Source organism: Cicer arietinum, chromosome 4 (assembly GCF_000331145.2).
Source record: "Cicer arietinum cultivar CDC Frontier isolate Library 1 chromosome 4, Cicar.CDCFrontier_v2.0, whole genome shotgun sequence".
In the NCBI taxonomy this organism is placed as follows: Eukaryota; Viridiplantae; Streptophyta; class Magnoliopsida; order Fabales; family Fabaceae; genus Cicer; species Cicer arietinum.
Genome location: NC_021163.2, coordinates 731,109 through 744,680, shown reverse-complemented (window position 1 = coordinate 744,680; position 13,572 = coordinate 731,109). Strand labels below are relative to the sequence as shown.

Here is a 13,572-nt window from a genome sequence, read left to right as displayed (position 1 = left end):
TAAAGTAGTACAGAAATGATAGTGGTGAAAATCAACCATAATTCTAGTTATTCAAGGTATTACACACCAGGCCTCTTAATGCACAAACACAAGATGTGCAAGACAAAAGCATAGAGTCATACCAGTATCATATCAGCAGCTGGAAGAAATTCAACTTGATGGGTCACAAAAATGACAGTTTTATCTGCTAATGCTGTCAATACATACTCCTGCAGTTACATTACATGTCGCCGATTAAGAAAAACACCCTGACCCAATTAATTTAAACAGTGTCATTAATTTTTAAGGAAAACTAACTCTGAATAATTCTGATCCAGTGTGGGCATCAAGTGCACTAAAGGGATCATCAAGGAGATAAATATCGGCATCTTGGTAGAGTGCTCGTGCAAGCTGAATCCGCTGCTTCTGTCCACCACTCAAGTTTATACCTCTATCACCAATTATTGTTTGGTCGCCATGTGAGAAAAGTTCTAGGTCCTTTTTCAGTGAACAAGCATGGATAACATTCTTGTACTTTGCTTTATCCATTGGGTTTCCGAACAGAATATTTTCTTCTATATTTCCTGACTGTATCCATGCTGATTGTGAAACATATGCAGCAGAACCACACACTCTTACCTGCAAAATAAATCGGTTCTTCTTGTCAAAACTGATATATACAAGAAGAGTAATGTTATTTCAAATGCCAAGGGAATAACAACATACTTCACCAGAAAGTTTGGGAATCTCTCCAAGGATGCAAGAAAGAAAACTTGATTTCCCGGAACCAACCATGCCACAAACAGCTACACTCATCCCCCTTTCGACTTTCATATGTATTCCCGATAGAGTAGGCCTAGCGGAAAAAGTGTCCCAGCAGAAGACACCATCCATAATTTCTATAGCGATGTTAGAAGTTCCACACGGCAAGACAGTAGTTGCATCTTCCCGTAATTCTTCGTCCTGCAGGAAACAAAATAGGCGATCAAGAGAAACCTTTGTCTGCGCCATGGTTGATACCAAGTCCGGAAAATTTCTGAGAGGTTCTTGTAGAATCCTGAAAGTAGCTAGAGCTGAGAGAACACTGCCCGCAGTGAGCTGAGTTCCTAAAAATATGGTAGTAGCAAACGTGACGGCCGAAACAAATATAGGCGAGCTCCAAAACATGAAAGTTACGAAAGCCTGAGAATAGAGTGCTTTCCTTAGCCACTTGAACTCTACTCCGCGCATTTCTTCCAATTTTATTCTATATCGATCCTCCCAAGCTTGAAGCTTAAGAATCCTCATATTTCTCAAACACTCTGACGTTTTCCTCATCCTTTCATCCTTAGCAGCCATTAAATTGTCTTGATACTCTTCTTGTATCCTAGCAACAGGAATGGTGACAGCAATGGAAATGATTGTAGCAAACAACGTTGCAACAAAGGCAATTCCAACATTCTTATACAAAATCACAAGTGCAAGAACAATCTGCAGAGGAAGCATCCACATATCATGAAGGTACCAAGCGTAGTCACCTACCCTCTGAACATCAACAGCCATGTAGTTAACAATCTCGCCGCTTGTGTGACTTTGCTTCGCCGAGCTCGAAAGTCTAAGTCCCTTTCTATACACCATTGCTGTTAGAGCGGACCTAACATGCATAGCCAATATATCTACTCCTAAATACCACTGCCTAGTTGTCAATGTTTCTACAAGCTTTGCAACAAAGAATATACCAGTAAGGATATAACCCTCATGAGGAAAAGTCTCTTTACCACTCAAGAAATCAACAAAGTAACTAATCATGTATGGACCTACATATGAAACCAAAGTATTCATACCAGCAAAGACGGCATTCACAGCTGCTTCTTTCCAAAATGACTTGAGAATAGCCCAAGCTAATGAAGGTTGCTTAGAAGAATTTTGATTTTCAGCCTTCAATCTCTTCCAGGCAGAATTCAAAACCTTGTAACTTGTCTTGGCTCTATCACTTGGTGCAACAAGGGGAATGTCCTTAAGCTCAAGTGGTCTCTTTACACCAATGGAAAGAAGTGGATTCAGCCATGAAAGAGTGGCTAAGCTAAAAAGTCCAGCATCTCTATATGGAGTAACTTTGAGACACCCTGGTTCTTCTTCTTCTTCTTCAACAAGTAATGGCTCTTGAAGTTCTAAGTTTCCACAAATTTGTATACCAGTAACACCCCTGATTGCAACTACACCTAAAAAAGCAAGAGCTGGTGTGACAGCAAAATTTGCAACAGCATGAGAACTAAGATACATAGAACCTTCCACCCAAAAGTCTCTTCCATCAACATACAAAGTACACAAGCAAATAACAAATGATAAAAACCACCAAACTCTTAACAAAAGTGGAAACTTTTCTGACACATTGAATTTGCAATTCAAAGCTGAGAAGCTCAACACAGACCAAGCCAAAACATTTGAACCTGACTCAGAAAGAAGAGACCAATGTACTAATAGTTTTCCATTAGCCTCACCGAAAATCAAAGCAACCCCATCAAACCCCAAAATGAAAACTTGCACAAACAGAACATAGAAACAAGAAAACACAGATAACTTGAACCAAGCACCTATTGAAATATTATGACGTGTTTGTGTTTCTCCATCAATGACAACGCAAATTGGGGTATGAATCCTATGATTATCTGCAGTGTCCTTCTTCCCAATTTGAATTCCTTGGTACAGAAAAATCTTTCTCAACGAGAAAAGAAAGAGAAACAGCAGAACAAGAGTCAAGTTGACGCATATTGCTGCAAGTTCCAATAAAGATAAACCCATAATCATGCTGGAACGAACATTCAACGACCCTGAAGAAGAAGAAGAAGAAGAAGAAGAAGAAGAAGAAGAAGAAGAAGTTTCAAAAGGTGAGATTTTTCGGAGAAATTGTGCGATACCCATTATTGAATAGGGTGTATGGATGAAGATGAAAGAAAATGAAAATGTTGGGTCGGCGAGAAGAGCATTATAGAATTTAGGGAAATGAAGTGTGTGAGAGGAAGAAGAGGGATGAATAAAAATGAAGATTTGAAGGTAGAGAGAGAAACCCAATTGAGAAAAATACAGAACGCAGCACCTGGGTTATTGTTATTATTATTACTAAATTGGTTGTTATGATCGCCAATGTACAATGACAGCTATGAAGATGAGGAGACAAAACAAACTCTTACTTCTTCTTCTGCTCTGTTCTTTCTTGCAGTATTAATTAATAAATAATCATTATATAATAATGGGTATAAAATAATAATAATAACAATAATAATAATTTTGTTGTTTAATATGGTGGCGTGTGTTGTTAAGAAGAAGTTCCGTGTGAGAATAGAAAGCTTTGCACTTGGAGCAGGTGATCTCAAAATGGGGGTATTTTCGGTAGATGAAAAAACAAAGGTCAAAAGCAAATTCCCTTTTGGTGCTTTGCTAGAACTACAAAATGTTTCGTCATCTACAGGTGGAAAACAATAATAATAACAATAATGTTTGTATTTGGCAAAAGAGAAAGAAATATCCAACCACTTAACTTTTGCCTACATGTTAGACTTAATTAAAAGTTACTATTAATACAAAAGGATAATATACTTATTTTTAACTAAAGAAGAGATTCAACTAGACGGTTGATTGAGTTATTATAAGATATATGTGTACATTTGTAGTAGTAATAAATGCGTGAGGAATGTGTGAGTGTGAGCACACGCCACACGGGGCGTGGGCGGTAGTGGAATCCAGCTCACACTCTACGGCGAAAATAGTTTAAGAGTTTACTACCTATACTTTATGGTTTATGATAGGTCCATGTTATATTATATTTTTTAACGTAGATAAATGTTTTATTTGGTTAAATTAAATTTTTAGTCATAGTTATAAATTAATTAAAATATTTAACAATATTAGTAATTCAATTCATTTAAATTATAAAATCATTTATTAAATACAAATTAATTTTGTCAATTATATTTCAAGGTTTTTAAATTTATTTGATCTTAATGTGATATTTTAGGTTATATTCTATAATATTTTATTTTTATATTATTTTTATTTAAATTTTTTTATTATATCCTACATTGAAATTTATATATAAAAAAATGTTTTACTTTTTTTGTTTGATCTTTTCGGAGTTCGCATCTCTGTCTTGTAACTATATAAAGGACAATTTTTTTTCATAGGAGGTGGTATTTATAGTCATTTATTTTATTTTTTTATAAGAATTAATAATTGTTAATTTCATAAATAAAAAATAATTAAAATAAAATTATATTAATAAAATTAAATAAAATACATTTAATAAACTATCTTAGTTTACTCTTAACATTGGGCTACGTCTATTTCTCACATTTTGTAAAAAAAATTATTATCCTACTGAGTAAAAAACGTTCTCAACACTAACAGTTTTTCTTAGATCACTATTAGTTCTATACAACTTGTATTATCAAAGTCTTAGTATGTAAGTTTAGAACATATACTTTGTTAGCCTAGACATGCTTACATAAATTCACTTAATCTAACTTAAAGAAAAGTGTTGAGGATGTTTCAAACGAATATGATTGTGTTTAGGATCGGAGTTATACTCAAGTTGTATTTGAGAGTATGATTATATGAACACACTCAAAATGTGTGATTCTCATATTTGTTATGAGAGTTGAAGTGTATTTAAATTAAAAAGACCAAGATATTTGCACTTAAATGTGAATTATATTGAAATGTAGTCTCTTCAGTCTTCAAAATGAAGATTCTTGTAGTTAATAGTGAGAGAATACTTCTAATTAATTTGAGAAAGAGATAAGATCATCCCACTACGATATTGCGATCCACAAATCTTGATAAAGAGAGTTAGAATCTTTTTGAAAAGAGTATTTGACAAGCATCATTAAAAGGATATAAATGATTTGATTAATTAAACAAGGCTTCTTAATTTTTAAGTTTTGTTGATGCTTCTATTTAGAGATGAGGAGAACCTCTTGACCAACTTGAAATGAGAATTTGGTGGTTGGACAAAAATTCAAGGTGTCATGCAAAGTTTTTATTGATCTCTTGAAATATAGAGAGAGAAAAAAAAACTAGTTATTTGCATATCATAATATTTACTTGGGACTAAAATGTTTTTTTCTCTTATATAAGCTGAAGTGAGCCACAATCATTGTTGAACAATCATGTGACCATTGAAAATATAGTTATTTTTATAGGAGCAAATGCAAGTATCACTTCAATAGTATCTCAAGCCTCAAGGTGTATTTTTATCTTTTTAAGCAAGATTTGTTGCCATTAATATGTTATTCCTTCTACGTATTGATCAGGATAGACATTATTTATTTTGGGCTTCAAATTTTGTCATTAATTTGCTTAGTGAATGCACTTGCAAATTATTAATTGAAGATTTGCAGGTTGTTCAATCAAAATAGACATCTCGTATAATTTGTCTCTTAATTAGATCAAAACAATATCTTGAATACTCACCAAATATTCATTCAATAAATGACATTAATTAATAAATCAATTTTAAAATAATTATTTTTTCAAAATTGATTAGAGTCATTTTACTGAACTGATAAAAATATTCCTTAATACAGTAAATAGGTTAATTATAAGAACATTCTACCATCATAATTTGAAAATGTTCTTTTATCTTACTTTTAAGTCACTTCTATTTTTATGAGATAAAGAAACATTGACCCATTGATATAAGTGATGAGACAAAATTGAAGGGAAACCCATGTGCTTTTAGGATTTCAATAGATCATATATGAGGCTCACACCTTGTATTATAGTGTTGCACGCCAAATCTTCCATGCAATGTTGCAGCCTTATAACATTTTAGATATGAGATAATTCCTTCAAATGTCCCCAAACATTATACCTAACATAATTTCTTTTAAAAGATTAAATTAAATGCAACTACATCTAGATTTATTAAAATACCGAAACTAGTAACAAAACACTAATATTTAATTATAGTTACTGTGAACACACAATCACATTGTCCCTAGATACTAATCAATCACGTTTCACACTAATAATTAATTGAAAAATACCAACAAATGAAATTAGTGCACTTGTTAAAAATTTAAATATATCAAATTTTTAACTATTATATATTTATATTTTATTTTAGAAGGAGTATAATTTTAAGAGATTAAAAAAAAAACTTTATATAATGATATCAAACTTCTACGGCTGAACTAATATTTCATAAATATATTGTCTCAATTGGATCCTTCAATTGTCACGTGTTTCATTCACAATCTTTAACAATTAATACATAATTCCATTTTAAATATATATATATATATATATATAATTATAACTTTGTATTGACAACGCACTAAAAAACGTTATTTAGTGGAGGTTTGAAACCTTCTTATAGAGATTTTCAACCGAGTTTTCAAAACTAATGGATGAATGTTTGCTACAATCTATCTTAAAAAGATAAATTTGTGTCCAAATAGTTGGGTTTTTTGAACCACTCCGATTTAAAGAGATTTTATTACAATTGATGGGAGAAAATCAATTTTTAAATGAATTTATGGGAGATTTAAAAAAATATCCCCTATATGTGTTTTTTTGTAGTAATGATTTTGGTATAATTACTCTATCGCATTGTAATTTTGACAAAAATAATATTTCATCTTTAAAATGAAACTAGAGTATAATTGTGAAAAATATTTATTGTAAAATCTTTATCACACACATATATATATGAGCAATGATATTTGAACACAATTTTAAACACAAATACAAACACAAATACATGTGGCTCCCACATAGTCTCTCTTCATTTAATTTTCCTCTTTTATATTTTCTACACAATCTCTCTCTTTATTTAATTTCTCCCTCTTTTTATTTTCCCCTTTTTTATCTCTCTTTTTTTACTTTTTTTTTCTTCCTCTATAAAATAAACTTTACAGATTCATCTTTCTTTTCTTTCATAATTCCTCCTTTTTCATTTTATTTACTTATTTTAATCAAAAATTTTATGAAGTAACTTTGACATTATAATCAAACAAAATATAAATTTGGTTAATGACTTAAAATAATATGGTTAATTCCTTACACAACTTGGTTAATGAATTTGAACAGAAAGTTTGGTCATTCTAATCAAACAATATAAATTTGGTTAATGGCTTTAAGAAACATGCACTAAACTTAATATGGACTAACAATTCACAACCCTAACTTTTAGACGAAAATAATGCATTAACCACTTATTATACTTTATTAACCAATAATGTTTACACTATTAACCAGAAAATGAAACAAAAAAAAACCCAGAAAACCGTGTATGAGCCAAAAACAACAAAAGTAAACCATTAAGAAAATATCAGAAGAACTAAAATAAAATAAAAATCTATTTTAAATAATAAAATAAAAATCTAAGAAGTGTAGATTTGGAGAGCAATGTGTAAAAAAATACAAGTGAAAAATAAAATCTAGGTCAACACAAAAATTAGCTGATTCATCTAAAAGAAAGAGAGAGAGAAAAGAGAGAATGAAAGAGGAAAAAGATGGATAAAGATGAAAAAGACTATAGAGAAAAGAGAGAAAAGAAAGAGAGAAGAGAGAGATTGTGGTGTTTAATTTGATTTTATTGTTAATCAATGAAGAGAGAGTAACAAAGGTATATTAATGAAGAGAGAGAATATAAATATGTATAAATGTGTATAGCGTATACGTATACCGTAGTTGTGTTTGTATTTGTGTTTAAAATTGTGTTTAAATAACATTTCTCTATATATATATATAGTGAATGTGTTAATTTTAGGAGTAACTTTTGTGATAGTCATTCTATTTTATAACTCATTGTAGCTATTAAATTAAACAACTCTAATTATTGAATTATTTTTATATTATCTTAGCGATTATGGATATAAAAAATTATAGAAATTGAAAATTATAATTATAAAATTTCATAGTTAATATTTTACTTGTATTATTAAAAAAAAAATATTTTTTTCATTGAATTGCTCTTACTTGATAAAGTGTCTTAATTATTTTTAAATATTTTTAAAATTTATAATTTTGATCGATTTAATAAGAATTATTAATTTAATAGTTGAATTGATTAAATATAATATCTGCAAATAATTATGAAAATGGTTATGACAACAAATGTCACTCTCAAAGTTAATATATCACCACTCCCACTCAATATATCAAGAAATATATAAGTATAATGAGAATGATATTTTTATCTATGAGAGATAATTATTTATGCACTTTTCATTAAAATAGATGGTTATATCAAAATACACGTACAACTATTCTTTTCTTATTTTAAACGTGTACTATTTATGATTTAATTTTGTGACCTTGGTCTAACTAACACATTTCTAGATTTGTCACCGCTACTAGAAAAGTCTTAAATAGAGTTGAAAATATCTTAAATTGCTATCGAAAAATATATCACATATTCACATTTCTAGATTCATCATAATTAATTAATTATTGGTTATATTACTCTCATTTTTTCCTTATCTATTTTTCAGATTTCATTTTGCTCTTTAAATAATTTATATTTTGATTTGGTCTATAAATAAAGTTTCGTTAGTCATTTCCGTCATATTTATTAATTTTATTAGAAAAACATTAAATTATTATCACATATGACTAAATTGCCTAATCCCTCAACATCATACTCGTACGCATCCAACAACACCATTTTTTTTTATAAACATCCCAACAACACCATAGTAAATTCATCAGATTTTACATCCAAACTAAAAAAAAAAAAAATTAAAGAAAGAAAGAAAGAAAGAAAAAGTATATTTTAATTAGACAAAACTCAAATCATTCTCTTTCAAATTCATATTTTCTTTCAAACTCGTAACATCCTTGAAATCTAAAATAAATAATAAAGAAAGAAAATAGGTAACAATAACTGAAATTCATCTTTCTCTATTTTTATTTTTGAGTTTCTTTAAACATGAAGAAAAACAACAGAAAAAAAAAATATCTAGAAAAATGATTCAACAAATCAAAAGCAAATTTAGAAAAATCTTCAACACTAATTTTATTTTTTGTGTTTTGTTCTCTACTTTTGTAGTAGTTAAAATTTGGATTTTTTAAGATTTTATTCTAAGAAATATTTTCTCTAATGTTGATATCGGATCTACTTTTTGTTTTTTGTTTTGAGTTGGTAATAGTAACTTTTGGGGATTTTTTTTGGATTTTTTTTTTTAATATTAAAATACCCCACTTTCAGTTTTATATATCACATTGTCCTACTTTTTGAGTTCAATAAGAGGTCACTGACTCAAAGTGCAACCAGCTGAATACCATTCTAAAATGGACCTAGTTGGAGGTCGTTGACCCAGACGCGACCTCTTACTAGGATTTAATTTTTTCTAGAGTCATTTTATGCATTATTATATTAATTTTATATATTAATAAATAATTAAATTAATAATTAATTATAATAAATAATACATTAATAAATAATAACAATAATAAATAATACATTAATAAGTAATAATAATAATAATATTATTATTAAAAATAATTAAAATTTAACATAGTAAATTTTATTATAAATTTCAAAGAAAATACATTAAAAATACAATTCAACAATTGTTTATTTAATAAAATAAAACTAATTACAATATTTAAAAAACAAAATACTAATAAATAATAATAATAATAATAATAATAATAATAATTTGCTACTTACCAAATTGTATAATTTGTGATTAATCAATTTGCTAAAATTAATTTGTTACTTAACAAATTTGCTACTTAACAAATTGGACAATTTGCGATTAATTAATTTGTTACTTACCAAGTTGTACAATAGATTAATTTTCTCATTTAATGGTTAAATTGATGATATATCACAAATTGCTAAAATTAATTTTATCATTAAATGTGATTTAGTAAATTGATTAATTTTCTCATTAATTTAAAAATTGATTTAATAAAGTAATAAAAGTAAAAAATGAACATAATTTAATCATTTTATATAAAGATATTTTTAAAATACCTTTGGAAGATGAATATATTTAATTTGATTTTATCTTTTGAGATAAATTAATTTATATCAAAAAAGTTGATTCGTGTGATTGGTAACGTGACAAAATATATATATCAAAATTAATGCGGTTGAATAAATGTGACAAAACAGATAAGGTAATGCAGTTTCAATTACCAATCACACGAATAAATTTTTTTGATATTAAATCAATTTGTAAATTAATGAGAAAATTAATCAATTTACAAAATCATATTTAATGAGAAAATTAATTTTAACAATTTGTGATTAATCATTAATTTTACCATTAAATAAGAAAATTAATGAAAAAATTAATCAATTGTACAATTTGGTAACAAATTGATTAATCGCAAATTGTTCAATTTGGTAAGTAGCAAATTTGATAAATATCAAATTAATTTTAGCAAATTGATTAATCATAAATTGTACAATTTGGTAAGTAGCAAATTATTATTATTATTACATATTAGCATTTTATTTTTAAAAGTATTATAATTAGTTTTAATTTATTAAATAAACAATTGCCCGATTAGTATTTTTAATGTATTTTCTTTGAAATTTATAAAATAATTTACTATTTTTAATTGTAATCATTTTTTAATAATAATAATATTATTATTATTATTTATTATTATTATTTGTTAATATATTAAATATATTTAATTAATATAATAATGCATAAAACGACCCCCAAAAAATTAAACCCGATCGTCCCTGGGCCAGCGACCTCTAATTAGGTAAATTTCAGGGTGGTCTTCAGCTGGTCGCACTCTGGACCAGTGACCTCCTATTGGGTCCAAAAAATATGACAATTTGATGTATAAAACCGAGAGTGAAATGGGACATTTTGATATTAAAAAAAAGAATATTCCAAAAAAAAAAATTCCTAACTTTTGTGGTGTTAAAAAGAAAAAGTAGATTTGGGAATAAAGTGGATGAGTTTGGAAATAAGATGAATGAGTTATTTATTTTGGATATTGTTTTTCAATTCACTCTAATTTATTCTATTTGTAATCTCATATATTGCTTAGTGACGTGTAATATGCTGTCATTATTTAATATTTTTTAAATAAATCCGACGAAAATGACTAACGCAGCTACCTGGCCATATTTTTAAGGGATGAAAATGGAACAAATCTTTTTAAAAGATTAAAATAAAATAGAAAAAAAGTTACCGGACCAAAAGAGTAATTCAGTCTTAATTATAGTATTTATAGAATACTAGTTATTGACCGACGAGAGTTGAATCTAGAGAGATTCATTAGACTCTCACAATTTACTGAACTCGAGTTCGAAATCTCTAATGAAAGAAATATATACATATAGTGTATAACGCGTCTTAAATAAAATTATCTACCGTGAATAGAACTTATGAAAAGGAAAATATAAAGACTACAAGCATTTTGATATCAATAAATTAATATAAATAAATTGTATAAATCACTATTTTGTTCATTAATTAGGTTTAATTAGGTAGATAGATCTCACTTTAGTCTTGATTTAGAAGGAAAAAAAAAAAACTCAAAATAACAACAATTATTTTGACATGTTACTATACAAGAACCAAAATAACTGTAGACTAAAAAGAGTCTCAAATTTCTATTTGATGAATTTAAAGTCATTTATTAATTTTCTAAACATGGACCAAAAGGTATTTGGTGTGATGTTAATGTTGTGGAGTTCCCCAATAATGGCGCTAATGCACAAAATGAAGTTGAAATTGGGGAAAAAAATTAGAATTAAGGAAGTTGACAAACAAAATGAAGAAGATGAAGTTTGAAACTTTTTAATTTTAATTTTTTTTAACCTATTATCGGTTTTCATCTTTCTCTAGTTAGATGCACTAGTGAAAGATTGAAAGTGAGACATTTAATTAATTAGAAATTAGTAAACTAACAGTGTCCTAAATAGTGAAGAATCAAAATCATTGTTATTTACGTTAAGGAAATCTTGGAAGTGATTTTTTAAAAATTAACAAGACACGAGAAATTGAATAACTATTTAAATACAATTTAGTTATTTAAACAAAGATATTAAATAGAGTTTAATTTGAAACAATAGATATTTAATGGCATTAAAATAAGTTGAATTTAATAATTTTGAGTAATTTTGAAAAGCTACAATGTATAGCATGTGATGAATTGTGAGATTAGGACAAGTTCGAAAGACACGCGTAAGTATTTTGATGATTTTAGAAACTATAAAGGTGACGCAATTGGTAGTAAAATTTATGAAATTAATTTGAAGTCCATATGGCAAACCTTTCAAATTTGAAGGATGTTGTTGAGTTAGAAGAAGATGAAGAAGAAGATGAATTTGAAAGCTTCTCGTATGCTATGCAGCTTAGTACCTCTATTACGCTTTCGATGGCACTTCAAACCGCTGCTGAGATTGGGATATTTGATGTGTTGCAAAAAGCAGGTAAAGGTGCTCCACTCTCTGCCCACGATATTGTTTCGCGTATTTCCTTTAACAATATCAATAATCCAGAAGAAGCTGCTAGAATGTTAGATCGAATTCTTGCTCTTCTTACCTCTCACTCTATCCTCAACTGTTCTATCCTTCAAGATCAACAAAAACTTGGATACACTATGGCTCCTGTTGCTAGATTCTTTGCTCCTAATTCTGATGGTGTTTCACTTGCTCCTTTGTTAGCATTAACTAATGATAAAATATATTTAGATGTCTGGTTAGTTCTCCTTTTCTTTCTATCTTAATGTTATATTTAGGCTCTAAACTATTACTAATTTATTAATTAATTACTAATTAGGTCGCAGTTTAATGATGCAATTCGGGAAGGGGGTAATTCATTCAAGATGGTTCATGGGGCAGATATATTTGAGTATTGTAGGTTGGACTCGAGGTTCAATAAAGTATTCAATAGAGCGATGATGAATCACAGCACTATAGTTATGAAGAAGGTTCTTGAATGCTACAAAGGTTTTGAGGAGGTAAAAAGAGTTGTAGATGTTGGTGGAGGTGTTGGGATGAGCATTAACATGATAACTTCAAAGTACCCTCATATAAAGGGTATCAATTTCGACTTGCCTCATGTCATACAACATGCCCCTTCCTATCCCGGTATATATGATGCTCTCTCTCTATATATATAATAAATAGTATGTGGCTTATAAGTTTGTATGATCGGTTATATATGCATCAATTGAATGTGGGCAGGAGTGGAGCACATTGGTGGAGATATGTTTCAAAGTGTGCCCAATGGAGATGTCGTCTTTATGAAGGTCAGGGGCTAGAGGAACAAATAACCTCTATAAAAATTATATAAATTAGAACTTAAGATTCTACTGTTAATATGTGTTAAATAATCAAATTACTGTGAGTTATTATGGGATGAAGAAAATATAAATAATAAGTATAAAAAAAGTTCAATTATATTGTTCAACAAATAGTTTTTTATTTAAAGTTCTATATAACCAATTAATTAGACTAATTAAATTTTACAGTGGATACTTCATGATTGGAGCGATGAATACTCTTTAAAACTCTTGAAGAATTGCTATGATGCTATTCCTGATGATGGAAAGGTGATAGTTTTGGAAGCATTTCTTCCTATTATGCCTAACAATAGCACGACCGAAAAATCTATCGCACTATTAGAT

The 13,572-nt window shown here is 28.5% G+C and overlaps 2 protein-coding genes across 2 annotated transcripts in view; one reads left to right on the top strand and one right to left on the bottom strand.

Moving 5' to 3' along the window:
• Positions 1-3,182, bottom strand: part of LOC101514243 (ABC transporter C family member 5) — a 7,965-nt gene extending 4,783 nt beyond the window's left edge. Inside the window, exons 1-3 of the mRNA XM_004494996.4 lie at positions 706-3,182; positions 298-618; positions 123-209 (exon numbers count right to left, since the gene is read on the bottom strand). Coding sequence (XP_004495053.1) covers positions 123-209; positions 298-618; positions 706-2,880 — 2,583 coding nt within the window. The 5' untranslated portion in view covers positions 2,881-3,182. The remainder of the gene's footprint in view (positions 1-122; positions 210-297; positions 619-705) is intronic.
• An 8,957-nt stretch (positions 3,183-12,139) lies between these two features.
• LOC101513904 (cathecol O-methyltransferase 1-like) lies at positions 12,140-13,388 on the top strand. Its single transcript, XM_012714302.3, has 3 exons — positions 12,140-12,641; positions 12,723-13,033; positions 13,130-13,388. The coding sequence occupies exons 1-3, from the start codon at positions 12,205-12,207 to the stop codon at positions 13,204-13,206; spliced, it is 825 nt and encodes a 274-aa protein (XP_012569756.1). The 5' UTR covers positions 12,140-12,204; the 3' UTR covers positions 13,207-13,388.
• Positions 13,389-13,572: the final 184 nt, after the last annotated feature.